The 15093-nt window shown below is 56.8% G+C and overlaps 1 protein-coding gene across 3 annotated transcripts in view; it reads right to left on the bottom strand.

Moving 5' to 3' along the window:
- Window positions 1–15093, bottom strand: part of SSBP3 (single stranded DNA binding protein 3) — a 162619-nt gene that overhangs the window by 2311 nt on the left and 145215 nt on the right. For all 3 annotated transcript variants that reach the window (XM_035018477.1, XM_035018478.1, XM_035018479.1), the window contains 8 exons: window positions 11640–11704; window positions 10947–10995; window positions 10272–10307; window positions 9706–9760; window positions 8313–8383; window positions 808–886; window positions 533–561; window positions 298–399 (listed from right to left, as the gene is read on the bottom strand). In XM_035018477.1, the coding sequence (XP_034874368.1) occupies window positions 298–399; window positions 533–561; window positions 808–886; window positions 8313–8383; window positions 9706–9760; window positions 10272–10307; window positions 10947–10995; window positions 11640–11704 (486 nt within the window). The remainder of the gene's footprint in view (window positions 1–297; window positions 400–532; window positions 562–807; window positions 887–8312; window positions 8384–9705; window positions 9761–10271; window positions 10308–10946; window positions 10996–11639; window positions 11705–15093) is intronic.

Raw genomic sequence — 15093 nt, 5'->3', positions numbered from 1 at the left:
ACTTTCTCAGTGTTGGGAGGCATTGTGCCTCCCTGTAGATGCCTCCAGAAGGACCTGCCAGTGGTCACGGTGGCAGTGGTTGAGGCCATGCGGGGGGTGGCTGGGGGGGCTCTGCACTTTGTGGAGAAAAGGGACCGAGGAGAAAGCCAGTGACATGGCTGCCAGGACACCAGTCAGCCAGGCTGGCCTCAGCCAGCAGGCCCCACAACTTGTTCAACAAACAGCCCCTGGCCCTGTAAGAGGAGGAATCCAGGGGCAAAGCGGGGCGGGGGGGGGTGGGGGACACGCAGCACTTACATTGTCGTTCTGGAAGGAGTGCAGGAAGTTCCCTCCTAGCTCACCGTCGTCCCGAGGGGTGCCTGGAGGGTTGCTAATGCCACTTATGTTGTTCGGAGAATTCTGGAGGGAGCAGAGAGGAGGTGAGCCCCAGCGCCCCAGCAACCGTCCCACCCGACGGGGAGACAAGTTTTCTGGGGCCTCGGGGCTGGGGCAGGGTGGATGCTGTCGGGGAGGAAACAGAATACACACTCACTTTTGGAAGTCCATCTATGTCACCTGACCCTGGAAGGAAGGAAGGCTCAGATTCAGTTTCCTGTTTGCTCTTCCGTGGAGAGGCCTCCAAACCCACCCAAATCCCACACTACTTCTGTGCAGAGTCTCCCGTCCTGGCTGGATCTCTGGGGATCTTCCTTAGGGCCCAGCCAAGGCCAGTGGGAGCGGGGAGGGCGGACCAGGCCTGGCTGAGCCGAAGACGGCCGCTGGGGCAGGGTCTGGTGCAGTGTGACCACGGGGCCGGCGCCCGCTTACCTAACGATCCGTTCATGTGGTGTGGCTCCATGCCGCCCATGCCTCCCATCGGGCCGTCTGAGCCTGGACCCATCGGGAACTGGGGGAGAAGCACAGGGCGTGGTGGCTGAGTGGGCCCCAGGCCCTTTGCAGCTCTCTCCTGGGCTCCCACACCCAGCTGCAAAAGAGCTGTGTCCTCAGGGGGCTTCCGTTCTGGCACGCCCCTCGGCTGGAGCTGGCCCCTCTCCTGGGCCCCCAGAGTTGTGCAGGGCAGAGGTGCTCCGCCCTACGCACCAAATGAGGACACAAACCCAGAGAAGGAAAGACACTGGGCCGGGGCCACACAGTGTCGCACCGGGACAGCTCTCTAACCAAGTGGCATGGACTTGGGCTCTCTCTGTCCCTAGGGTGGACCGTGTGGCTCCCCAGTCAGAACCTCGCACAGACACACACACACAAATGGATGACTGCCTGTGCCCGGCCAGGGGCCCAAAGTATTAATGCTTCTCCTCCCCATTTTACAGATAAGGAAACTGAAGCACGGAGAGAGTGGGAAATGCTCTGCCGGAGGCATCCCCGTCCCCCAGAGCTGGGAGGAGCTGGGAGGAGCTGGGATGGGGGCACGGCCTCTGAGTGCTGCCTCAGAGATGAAGGAGTTCCAAGGGGGAGGTGAGGAGATGGGGTCTACTGGGTGCCTGGGGGGGGGCGGGAAGGGGAGAAGCTGGGCAGGGGACAGCGTGGAGGGAGGCCACTGAGGACATCCCCATGCCGAAGTGGTGGTGCAGGCTGGTAAGAGGCCAGAGGCGAATCTGCTCCAGCCCCACCAGCCTCAGGCCTGTGGGGAACTATCAGACCATCTCAGAAAAGCAGCAGCGAAACGTCACATGGTCACGAAGGGAGGGCTGAGCCCCATGCAGAGAGCTAAGGCCCCGTGATGCAGACCGGACGTCAGGGTGGACAGGGGTGGACTGCGTGGCATCTGGTCCGTGCTGAGGGCTAGGGACAGAGAGCCGAGTCACGGCTGGGCCTCAGCCCAGAAGAGGAGCCCACAGCTACGGACACCCAACTACCCCACGGGACAGACGTGCGGCGTTGCAAAGGGAGCTGCAGACAAGCAGGGCCGAGGCTTCAGGAAGAGGCACCAGGGAGAGGGCAGAGAAATCCAAACAGGCTGCATGGAGGAGGAGGCAGAGGACCAAAATAACTGAGGGGTAGACTTGGGCAGGCAGAGACAGGTCGTGGAAGCCATTCTAAGTAGGGGTCCCGCACGAGCACAGGAAGAGGCAGGTGGCAGCAGGGAGTGCAGGAGAAGAGACCAGGGTGCTCAGGCTGCAGGGCGGGGCTGGGGCGCAGGCGCTCCCTCTCGCCCATCTGCCCAAACACGGACACCCCAGCCGCAGCCTCCTCGCCTCCTGCCGCCCCAGAGGCTTCCCAGGGCCACACACAGGCACCGGGGCACATTTTTGACATCTGGCAACAAATTTCACACTTCTTAATCCAAATGAGAGGACAAGGGTGACTGACGTTTTAGGGAGTCAACTGAGGACACAACCCCATCAGACAAAACAGTCCCCAAGCGTGATAAGGTCATGAACATATGACTCTAACATATTTAAAAAGATTTGAAATTATGTATCATGGTGGTTTTTTGTGTATTATTATTATTGTTATTTTAAATAGGCTCCATGCCCAGCATAGAGCCCACCACGGGGCTTGAACTCATGACCTTGAGATCAAGACCGGAGCCGAGATTAAGAGTCAGATACTTAACCGACTGAGCCACCCAGGCGCCCCTCTTGCGTACTGTTAACAGCTTTACTGAGATATAATTCACATACCATACAATTGGCCCATTTCAAGTGTACAATTCCGTGGTTTCTCGTGTATTTAGAGTTGTGCAACCACCACCACCATCCATTTTAGAACCTTGTCATCACCCCCACGAAGAAGCCCTGTACCCCTTAGCAGTCCCTCCCCATTCCCCCTCAAACCCCCAGCCCCAGACGACCATTAACTTGTTTCCTGCCTCTGTGGATTTGCCTGTTCTGGGCATTTTGTATAAACGGAATCCTCTATGAGCTTTCGTGGCTGGCTCCCTTCACTCAGCCTGTCTGCAAGGCTCACCAGCGCTGGGGCACCGAAGAGGACTTCATGCCTTCTCTGGCCAAACCCGCTCCGGCGTACGCAGACTGCACGTCCTCTATCCCTTCAGCCGGGGGACACGAGGTTGTTCCCACTTTCTAGCCATCACGAGGTGGACACGCGCTTTGTTTCTCGTGCGGAGAGACCGACCCCAGAGTGGGAGCGCCGAGGCATGCGGGGACCCTGCATAGCCTTCCGAGGACCTGCCAGACGGTTCTCCACAGCAGCTGCGTCCTTCTCGGTTCCCACCTCGGGAGCGTGCAGAGCTGAGCTCACTGCGGCTTTGCATTTCCCCGGTGACAACGAGGCGGGGCGTCCTTCTGTGTGCTTGTTGGCTACCAGTGCGTCTCTGGAGAAATGCCTGTCCTGACCCCTGGCCCATTTTGTAAACTAGGCGGTTTTTTCATGACGGAGTTTTAAGAGTTCTTTGCATATTTTGGATTCGAGTCCCGTATCAGGTATGTGATTTGCAAATGTTCTCTGCACTCTGTGGGCTGTGTTTTTACCTTCTGGAAGGCGTCCCTTTGAAGCGCAGAAGTTTTCAGTCTTGATCAAGTCCCATTTACCTGCTTTTTGCTTTTGTCGCCTGTGCTTCCAGGGTCACCGGGGAGAAGGCTTTGCTTCCGGCCAGGCCCCGGAGATGCACCCTGTTGCCCTCCTTCAGCGCCGCCGGGCAGATGGGACTGTGCGCGCCGGAGTCTGGGTATCCTTGTGAACTGCACTCCGACCTCACACACCTGCTGTCCCTGCACCGCTCCTTTATTCTGTGTTAGTGACCTTGTTACACACATGCTATTATCTCAAAAAAGCCAGAGTTAGGCTAGTTAACGGGACCAGTGAACAGAGGACTAGTTAAATGAACAGTCTGTGTGAGAAAAACATAACATTTTTATAATGTTTCTGGTCCTCTAATACAGTAATTTATTTGAGCTCTTTATTAGGTATTTATATTTTGTAGGCTATATTACTATGTAGTCTTAAACAAATATAAGTTTTTTTAAAAAAAGCTAAACGTGATGGACTGATTAAACAGATACTACTTATGTTTGATTTTTAAAAATCACATTTCTTGGGCGCCTGGGTGGCTCAGTTGGTTAAGCGACTGCCTTCGGCTCAGGTCATGATCCTGGAGTCCCGGGACCAAGTCCCGCATCGGGCTCCCTGCTCAGCAGGGGGTCTGCTTCTCCCTCTGCCCTCTTCCCTCTCGTGCTCTCTGTCTCTCATTCTCTCTAATTAAAAAAAAAAAAAAAATCACATTTCTTGGGGTGCCTGGGTGGCTCAGTCGGTTAAGTGTCCGACTCTTGATTTCGGCTCAGGTCATGACCTCAGGGTTGTGGGATCGAGCCCCGAGTCAGGCTCCGAGCTCAATGGAGTGGGGAGTCTGCTGGAGATTCTCGCTCTCTCTCCCTTTGCCCCTCCTCCTCCCCCCTCCTCTCTCACTCCCACACAAGTGGGCTCCTCTCGAATTAATATTCATTTGAGAGAGAGTGCAGGCAAGAGCACAAGCAGGGGGGAGGGTCAGAGAGAAAGAAGCAGACAGTTGAGCAGGAAGTCCGACACGGGGCTTGATCCCAGGACCCCGGGACCATAAACCAACCTGAAGGCAGACACTTAACCGACTGAGCCACCCAGGTGCCCCAATAAATAATCTTTTAAAAAAATCACAAGCATCCGGATGGGAACACAGGTGGCCACATTTCTGGATGGGCCCGGGCCAGGTCACGAAGACATGGCTGGAGTGCGAACCCGGGCTGAGTTTTCTCCAGGGGCTGCGGTGGAGCTGCCGGGGTGACCCATCTTGCTTTCGCGGGTGCAACAGGGCAGAAGGTGCCTGCTTTTCCCCCAGAACTTCTCTGGATTGCCTACAGCCTCTAAGCCATGCTTTTTAATTTCTTTAGGTAATGGTAAACTGAATACAGAGGCAAATGCAAAATTCACTGTGACCTGCCACTCTGCTCTTATCAGGCCCTGCTGTCAGCCCAACACGGTGACACGGAAAAAGCCTCTCTACAAACACGTCTGTGCATGGAGTACGTGGGATGTCACTGACTCGCACTGGTTTTTAGACCTGCAGCAACTCCCTTCCAACTCTCCTAAGAGGTCCATCATACTCTATCTACAGGCTAGTTTAGGGAGGCCAGAGCTTGTCAGTCAGGTCCTCTGCATCCCTAAATCCATCAGCAGGCCTGTCCTGTCTCAGATGTCCGTCACCTCTAAGCGTTCCAAAGCACCGTGGAGGTCGTTCTCACTTAAAGCTCTCTCTCGGGGAAGTGGCTGAAAGCACAGAGGTGAGATGAACTTGTGAGATCCAAGCTGGACTCCAAATAAGTTATAGTTTTTTAAAAAAAAGATTTATTTCAGAGAGAGAGACAGAGAGAGACAGCACACCAGCAGCGGGGAGTGGGAGAGGGAGAAGCAGACTCCCCGCTGAACAGGAGCCCGATGCGGGGCTCGATCCCAGGACGCTGGGATCATGACCTGAGCCGAAGGCAGATGCTTAATTGGCTGAGCCGCCCAGGTGCCCCGTAAGTTACAGTTTTAATCAAGAAGCTGAGAAAGTTCTATTTAACGTGGCTGCTCTTTACTGGTGACAGGTTTTGAGTTCTCGGGCAATCTCATTTCCAAAACCCAAGTCCCTACACTTTGGCCGATGAGGTTTTGATGCAATCCCCCAACCCCCCCCGGAATGACTCAGGAGTGGTCTGTTCATCCTCTTCTAGGCTCCCGGTGGCCTCCTGAAAGATCACTGAACAGTACTAAATTCACAGCGTAAACATTTCCATCTTCCTGGAATTCCTCTCTACATTCTCATCTCAGTGTGGTTCCCATTAAAGAAGGACGTCACGGCAGGCTGACCCATTAACACCTTTTCTATGCCAGCAACCGTGCGGGCACGTGTCGACCAAGTCCAAAGTCCCGTTAAGTGTATCTGCACATTTTGAGGAGACTGACAGGTGACCCAAACCTTTCATTATGAAAGCCTGGCATCACAGGTGAGCAAGCCATACCCTTTGGCAGCAGAGCTGGGGACAAGGTGTGTGGGACAGTTAGCAGGTAAGAAGTTTATACACCAAATGAAATGTGCCAAATATGCAGATAGAGGGGCCAAGTTGAGCTTGTATTTGGACAAGAGAAGAGCCATCTTTCATTTGTTTTCTGCAGTTTCATTAAAATCATCACAGAATGGGCGCCCAGCTGGCTCCATTGGTTAAGCGTCTGCCTTCGGCTCAGGTCATGATCCCAGGGTCCTGGGATCGAGCCCCGCATCGGGCTCCCTGCTCTGCAGGAAGCCTGCTTCTCCCTCTCCCACTCCCCCTGCCAGTCTCTCTCTGTCAAATAAATAAATAAAATCTTAAAAAAAAAATTAAAGAAATAAAATAAAATCGTCACAGAAGTCAACACACTGATGTGAAGCTCCCTCCAGCTTTTGAGTCAAAGTACCGAAGAGCTGGGGGACGTGTTTTTGTCACCATGACGCAAGGCACCACTTGACAGACTGTGGGAAGCTCCAGATTGCTGGCAAGAGCTGACAGAATCAGCTGGAAATCAGAACGCCCCCTTCTGTTGGCACACAGGTGCAGCCTCTGAAGCCGGGAATTGAGCCTCCTCAGTTCATGGAGCCACAGCGGGAAGGGCATGGTGGCGGTGGAGGTGGGGTCTGAGTGCTGTGCCCTAACTAATCCGCTGGCCGCCCTCCCTGGCGGAGCCGGGGCACCTCTCGGGCCGCGTGAGCTGTGCTGTCCGGCCCGCACCCGCAACCCAGGGCCTCCGTGCCCCCTTCTGCCCACCGTGCGGGACCTCTGTGGCCATCATTCCCCTCCCTCAGCGCCGTGTGTCCTCCCCGACCCCGGCAGCCGCCGGTCTGGTGAGGTCGGGGCCCCACTGGCGCCCGTACTCACAACGTGGAAAATGAGGCCGGCGCGATCCTGACAGAGCACAGCAGTGAGTCCGCGGGCAGAGCCAAGGCGGACCCCATCCGGGCTGCCGTGCACTTGAGCTGCCCCCGGAGGGCCGCGGCATGGACCGTCCACTGGGAGCCACAGGCCACGAGCGCTGGCGTCCGTGGTCAGGGGAGGGGCGGCCGCGGCAGAAGGGTCCTCTGTGCCATTTCCAGCTGATGCGGAGCCCAGCGAGCTCAGTCCCTGGCTTTGGGGTGCCCCAAGAGCCCTGCTCCCTCCCACCCAACCTTCTGCATCCACTGCCAAAACCTTGGACACTCGCTGTCCTGGGACACAGAGCTTTTAGTGCTAAAACCTGATGCTTGGTCACCCTAATGAGAAGCAGGGGTGATGGGGTGCTGGCTGCCCAGGAGACGGACAGGGATGGTGGAGCAAGGGTGAGGGAGTGCGGTTCCCATGCTGCTCAGTCACGTGATCCTCGGGTTGGGTCCCCCTGCATCCAGCAGGCATCCGGAAGACCGAACACGTGCCGTGTCCAGCATGGGGCAGTCCCTGATCGGTGTTCAGCCCAGTGGTGATTCAGGTGTCACATCAGGACCCAAACCCACAAAACCGAACAAAGCACCCCCAAAAGGCCAGAATAACTTTGGGGCCCCGTGCCCACCCTCTGGCTCTGCAGTCCAGACTGTTCGTTTGGTCCCCCAGCAGCCTCCTTTCCAGACACGCTCCTCGAGGCAAGGCCAGCATGAGTCACCTCCCCCGCCTGGTGCAGAAGAGCTGTCTGCAAAGGTGAGTCAGACCAGCCCTCTCCTCAGGGAGCTCCCAGCTGGGAGACGGAGACGGGCCAGAGCTGCAGAGTCAAAGGGCCATCCGGCACAGGGCAGGGGACACAGAGGTGGAGGGTGAGCAGCAATCAAAGTGGAATTTGAGCTGCAACATCACTGAGGGTTGGGACCTGGAGAAGCCCGGGGGGGGTGGGGGAGAGGGTGGCTTCCCAGCCAGGCAGGGAGGAGAGGCCAAGAAGCCCCAGGGTGCAGGAGTCACGGGGCTCCCAAAGGGGCTGGAGGCACAGGGCAGGCGGGTGTCCAGATGGGCGCTAGGAACCCACAGCTCCAGACCCGAGAGGGTGACAGACTGGCCCAGGGCGGCACAGCCCATCAGCAGGGCAGGGTGGGGCCCGGGTCCACCCGCAGCCTAGTGCTTTCCCTCACCAACACACCACTCCGAGCAGCAGGGATCCCCACAGTAAGCCTGGGTGCCCCGCTCTGACCAGAGGGGAGAGGGCACCACGCTATCCCCCTTCTCTCCCAGCTACGAAATGGGAACTGAGTTCCCCAAGAGTTAATCACTTTTCTGACGGTTTATTTTATTCATCTTTGGTAACAAATGGCTGAAATCAATTAAACTTGCTTTCCCCTCAGCTGATGAAGTTAATTATGATTTGTTATGGTATCTGATACGTAAATTATTAGAAAGCGGACTTACGTTGGACCGGCTGCCTCCAGGCGGCACCGGATTAATCATTGTGTAGATGTTGTCACTGGAATTTGTTGAATCTGTAGAACAGTGGAAACCCACAAGTCGGGGTGATTAATTCATTTCTTAATTAAAACAAACTCATGGCACTTGAACTCATTCTTTTGTATTTTATCACCTAAAATCTCCTCTAAGTACCACCATTTTCTGGCTAATTTGTATTTAATGAAGATTCACCAAGTTTTTAATCACAGAAAATTCAACTGTGAAAACCACTCAACCCTGAAACGAAGAATTCCAGGACGTCTGGACAGCAGCGTGAACGTGGCAGAGGGGGGTGGGGTGGCAGGTCCGAATTCTCATCTCCCCACCCCAAACCCAATCTGGTCCCCAGACACTGCCGGGGACCGTGCGGGGACAGCCACCTGCGTTCCCCAACCCCCCAATCCCACCCAGTGGCTTTAATCAAATCAGAGAAAGGGAAACGCCACAAATTACCCAGGGGCCACCCTGCCAAGCTGATGGGGCAGGAGGGGAGGCAAGGATGGGGCTGGAGACGCATTAACATATGGAGTGGTTTAATGTGACCCAGTCTGAATGTAGGTCATGCAGCTCATCAAAATGCAGCAGCAGAAAGAGGGAGCGGGAGTGGGAGCCAGAACATCACAGCCACCCGCTCCCCCACTACTCCTGGGGGTCGGGGAGTCTGGGGACAGAGGGACCCCTCAGTCTCCCCCAATTAACTAGAAAAGTCTCCTTAGAAAACCAGCTAACATGTTTATATCAGGAGCAGGCACCCTATTTCTCAGGGAGAAATCCAGCTACCTCTCACTTCTTATTCTCTGGGTAGGTAAAGACTGGTAGAATTCCTTCTAGATGGCAGTGTGTTATTCTCAGCTGGGAGAAAAACACAAACGTGATGCAGTGTGTGTATGCATGTGTGTGCATGCCCACATGTGTGCACGCATGCCCTCTTCTGATCTAAGAAAGAGGGAGAAGCGATCGCCTATAGAGAGGACCAAAAGCCAAGAGTTCTAGGAACTCAAGAGGCATCATGTTATATGGTCCTGGTCCCAGGATGCCAGAATTCCAAAGCCCCTTTTTAGTGACCTAGAGAAATGCACAGCCAGGACAGGTGCGAGCCGAGGACAGTGAGACCCCTCGTTCCTGGATCTCCCCCACTCTGCCCCATCCTTTAACCAGAGAGGAGGAGTGACCTGGCTGAGGCCACAGGACAGGTTACTGGCACGAGGGGCCTCCTGCCTCCTAACTCCCTGACGTCAAGATACCTGGTGGAGGCAGTGCTGCTCAGGAGGACTAGTTGGTAAGCTTTGGCCCTCCACTTGGGCCCCTCTGGGGCCCCTTCATCCCTCAATGGCACCCTTTCCCCAAGCCTTCTTACCTGCAGGACTAGGCATGATGGGTGTTCCTGGGGGGCCACCACCACCAGGAGGTCCCTGGAAATGAGATAAAAATGGCCATCAAAAACCCATGACAATGATATGGGTGGGAAGAAGCCACCGAGCTCCAGAGACATCAAAGGTGAGGACTCACGCAGGGCCCAGCCCGGTATTCGGCTCTTGCTAAAGCTCAAGCAGAGTCTGAGTGTTTAAGCCTTGGGGGAGCTGGACTTGGACTCCCTCCCCGCCCCCGATGTCTGCCCCCATCCTTTCTTCAAACCCAGAGGCAGCCATGGCACTGGGTGGAACCAGAGGCCTGTGATGGAAACCAGCTGGGCCACTGGTCAGGCCCCAAGATGGGGACCTAACTCTAGGTCTTGTTGGGGGACTTCTGGGCCACCAGAAGGTACAGATACCTGTATAGTGACAGCAGGTCCTAGCACAGTTTGGAACGTGTGCTCAGAACGTGTTTTAAAGGGGAAAGAGACAGGGACCCTAGAAAAAGTTCTCTTGTGCATTCAGTCACATGGGGCTGGACATGCAATGTCCCACACCCACACCCACTTACCACGTAGGTACCAGGTGATGAGGAGGAGTATGGAATCTAAAAACAAGAGGTGGGGGAGCCATGCGTCAGAGTCACTTCCTCTGATACTCAGAGTGCCCTTGGGCTCCCCAATCCACTTGGGGACACTCCCCCTCTTGCGGGGAAAGGTGGTGGGCTCCCTGGTTCGTGTCCCTGGGAGGGCCGGGGGTGTGAACAAAGCCCAGTTCCCACACTGAACTGATCCTGAGAGCCTTGGCAGGGAGCTTGGGAGGGGCGTGGACATGGGAGAGTCTCCAGCTCAAGAGGACAGGAAAGCGGGAGCTTCTCCCCAGCCCTCTGGCCTTCTGAGTGGAGCCCTTTCCCAGCTCTGTCCTCTGAGTGCGGGAAGCCAGCCGTGCCAGGGAAGAGAGGCTCGCCAGAGGTTTCTAGGTGCACAGTGCTCTCTGAGCAAGCCCTCAGCTCACCCGTCAGAGTTTCTGCAGGGCTGGGCCTGGAACCCTGAAGGCCCCAGCACGGTACTCCCACGCCTCCACTTACAGCAAGGCGCCTCCCTGCAGACATTGGGGGGGCGGGGCGGGGGGGGTAGTCTTGCTGCATCCCCGCCTCTGATGACACCTTCAACCTGGGGACAGGACTACCCTGTATCCTAGAAACCCCTCCCTCGCACACACCATCCCATCCAACCTGGGTACTCACTGAGTTAGCACTGTTAGGATTTGGCCAGGGTCTGCCGGCTCCCGGGCCCCTGAGAGAGGGAGAGAGACAGAGGAAGACCATGAACAAGGTCTTGTCAACCCCACGGGGGGTGCCAGCAGGGCCAAAACGAGACTGCTGACATCACTAACAGGAAGTCCCTCGCACAGGCCTAGCGCCTCACACACCATCTGGCTCTCGGGGAGCAACGGGCAGCTCCGTGGGCGGAAATCTACAAGCGCCTATAAATCATACGGAAAATGTGTAACGTACCTAAGATTTCCTGTGTGTGTGCCTTTTCCCAGGAAGGGAACGCACAGGTTCTCACGGGGACCTACCCCCGCAAGGGGCTTAGGGACGAGAGGACTAGAGCTGTCGGTGGTCAGCTGTACAGGGGTTCAAATCTCAACCCTATCGTTAGAGCCGTGTGAGCACGGGCAAGTTACTTCACCTCTCTGGGCCTCGGTTCCCCCATCCGTAAGTGGGGGGTGCTGAGACCCACCTCCCGGGCCGTTCAGAAGAGCACCGAGCGGCACCGTCACAGTGCGGCTGCCACGCCCGCCCCACGCCACTGCTGGGAGGGCAGAGGGCCGGAGAGGTGCCCGGGACGCCTCTGTCCGCCAGGGTCTCGGGGGGCTGGCAGGGGGGGGGCGAGCCGCGGGCTCTGAGCCAACAGCAAGGTCAGGTGTGCCTTACATGTTAATCCCGGGCATGGCGGGGCCGAGGGAGTTGGGTGGTGGTCTCATGCCGCTTCCATAATTCTGCAACGATAACCAAGGGTCAGTCTAATAGAAGGAGAAGGGGAACCGGAGAGGAGGAGGGAGGGAAGACAAACAGAATATAAGCAAGAGGATTAGTCTGTGGAAAGGATCTGATGAGGAAGAAAAATAACATATTCGTTAAAAAAGGTGAGGGGGTGGGAACCACGTGACGGGACCACAATGACAAGCCAGCACAGAGGGAGGCTTCGGGATGGTTCTCTCAAAAGCATGGGAATGTTCAGCAAGCCCTCACATCTCGGGTCTCGGGCGGGGAAAGGGAATGGACTTGTAAGAGAGCAGACTGGTGAACACTACCCACCTCAGAAATTCCGGGGCTGGGGGCGGGGGCTGGGTCTGAATGTGGGAGGGGAAGGAACCCTGAGAGGCCTGGCCGCTGGCTGTCCCCACGGTCCAGCATGTGCAGACACTGCCCCCCGCTTGCCCCACACCTGGGTTGTCCCCCAACCCCTGGATCAGGTTGCCTGATTCAGGGGCCAGCCTGTGGGGCCCTCGACATACACGGTGCTGGAGAAGCAGGAAGAAAACTCTTGGGGTGTGTGTGGGGGGTCACCAATTGTTTGAGGGAAGAGTCCCTCCTCAGCTCAGTACAACCCCTCCCCCCAAGCACAGTGCAGGGGGTCACAAGAGTGCCAGGATCGGGAACCTCTGGTCACTGCTACCCCTGACTCCCCACTTCCAACGCTATTTTCTTCGCAAAGAAATACTTTGCTTCCCTTCTCCACTTGGGCTCCTACACATCTTCCAAACCCAGCTCGAAGAGCACCTCCCCTGTGAAGCCTTCCCTGCACACCTCTTGGGGTTAACTGTTGACCCCCATCATGCCTTGTAATCCCCTGACCCCTGCCACGCTGGGCTATGGCCGTGGCCACACGTCTCTCCCACTGGGCTCTGAGGACCTGGTGAAGGTGGGGACTGTATCTGAAAGATCTGCATGCGTCACCCCACACAGCAGCCATCACAGACTGGGTGCTCAATCAATGAAGGAGTGATCAAGTAAATGAACAGAGTAAAATGAGCCTGGTTGTAGCTTAAGCTCTGCCTTTGTAGAATCTGACCGAAGTAAGGGTGGGAATTTGACGGCAGAGGAGGCACATAACACATTTTGGGTACAGTCTCTGGCTCATCCTTAGAACAACACCATTTTAGAGAAGAGGAGACTGAGGGTCTGAGGGGAGAAACATCTGCCCGGAATCGGTAAGCCAGTGACTCAGCTGGGGTTTAAACCCGGGTCTACAAGCCTCTGGCTCTGCACTCTCCCCACCACACATCTGGTGAAAGGCCCCGAGCTGACCAGCTCAGAGCCAACATCATGCTGGGGGTGGGTTCTTCAGCCAAGGCCCGGCTCCTGAACCTGAAAGCCGTGGGACCACGTCCTCTGCCTGGTCACCCTGACAGCGGCTTGGGAGTCTAAAAGGACACACAGACAGTGTGTAGACAGCAACAGGAACGGCACCGGGCCGACTGGCAGAGAGCAAGGCCTGGAGTCGCGGAGGCAGAGCGGGGTGGCCCCAGAGGGGTCCCGCGTCAGCCCCGGGACGTGCAGGAGCCAGGCCCTCTCTATGCACAGTGGCTCGGGCCGGCAGTCAGAGCCGCAGACGGGAGGTCGGAGCATAGAACAGCTAGCCCCCGCTTGGGCACACGGCTGTGACAATGGCCCCATCGCGGTCCCCTCCTGAAAGATGAAAACGCTGAGTGGCAGAAGCAGAGTGAAAGCCCCTGGTGCAGCCGCCATGGGGACAGAGAGCCCCCAACCCCACAGCCCCGTGAGGCTCAAACGCAACAAGAGCTTTCAAGTGCTCTGTCAGCTCTTGGAGGTGTGTTCTGATCCGGGATGTTAGCAGCAGAATGAACACCAAAGCCCTTAATGCTGCCTTAAGCATCACAGAACCTCGGGTCTTAAAGGGCCCTTCCGAAGCCCCACGTGCAGCTCCGCGATCCTTCCACAAAGCTCACGGTATAGACAGAGCCCCTGCAGGGACCACCGCTGCGGCCCTGCTCCCTCTCCCGCCCACTGCGGGCCAGCGGAAGGCCGGCCTGGGGGCTGGTGGAGCCCGGGACGCGGCGACAGGAGAGAACATGCCAGGTGCTCACTCCAGGAACAGGCCCGCCCGTGCAGGGTGCCGTCCGCCCCGGGGGAGATTCTGGGACGCCAGTTCCTACCTCGATCTCACCTTCCAGAGCCTCCCAAATAGCCAGCACGGCCACTTCCCGAGAGGGAGGCCGTCTGGGCCACGTACACCTCCCCGATTGGAGGGGTCACAGATTTGCCCAAGGGCGCGCGCTGAATCAGGGGTGAAAGTAGGGCCGAAGGGCAACTTTGGGGGGAAGTTCTCAAAGCAGAAACAGAAGCCTTCTCATAGACGGCTTGGAGGCATGGTTTCACAGGCTCCTCAGAAACGGCTCTCTTCCCTCCATGTCCGCCCACCCACAGCACCGGACTGCGAGGTGACCAGCAGCCCAATGCCCCCTTCCTGTGCCATCGGCACAGCTCTGCACGGACAGGGCAGCTAGATGCACGGGAGGGACCCTCAGCGCACTGTGGGGCTGGCCACATCCACAGTGGTGGTCCCTGTCTTCCCTCACCCTCGTCCCTTCACACCCCGGACCCTGGGCAGAGGGCTCTGGTCTGCCGTCAGGAACAATGAAGGGCTGGGGCCTGCTCCAACTCCCCGAGCTCCCAGTCTTTCTGGGTGCTGTCCACGGCCCACCCAGCACTATCTTCACCTTAAAGCAGGGGAAGAACATTCCAGCCTTTAGGACACACCGTCCAGGCAGTTTCCTGGGCAGCAGGGTCCTGTCCTCCATCCCCCTCTCATCATGTGGGGCCTGGGGACCTCTATGGGCCCCCACCGGGAAGGTGCTTTGAGTGGCCCCACTTTCTCCCCACCCAGCTGCACAGCCGCTCTGGCCGGGTTTCTGATCCTTCTTGCTGGGGCCATTACTCAGAAGCCTCAGAACCAAGAAAGAGCTGGGCTGCCTTGGACCAGCAGGGAGATGCAGTTTCTTCCAGGTGGCACAGGACTGTCCCTAGAGATCAGGGTTTATCCTTCATGTGAACTTTCTCAAACACACGCGAGCTAGGATGGCGATCTGATGCTAGCCTGTGTGGATTCCATCCCCAGCCTGAACACCAGAAACGTTAGTCATTGGCACCCAGGGGGTCTATGAGCCACAGCATCTCTGTGGGGGCCCTGCGCTCTGTCCACGGGAGCCCGGCCAGAAGCCCTTGCAGTTCTAGGCTCATTCCAACGGGAGTCACTTCTGAAACACTTAGCCAAAACATTCCCATCGGATACCGACATAGTTCTTTAAGGAAAGACTATAATTAAGTGGACGTATTACCTCCTTTTTGGCTCTGGCCGTTTCAC

This window comes from Mirounga leonina, unplaced genomic scaffold, assembly GCF_011800145.1.
Source record: "Mirounga leonina isolate KUSES-001 unplaced genomic scaffold, KU_Mleo_1.0 Mir_173, whole genome shotgun sequence".
Lineage (NCBI taxonomy): Eukaryota > Metazoa > Chordata > Mammalia > Carnivora > Phocidae > Mirounga > Mirounga leonina.
This window is presented reverse-complemented; position numbering and strand designations above follow the sequence as displayed.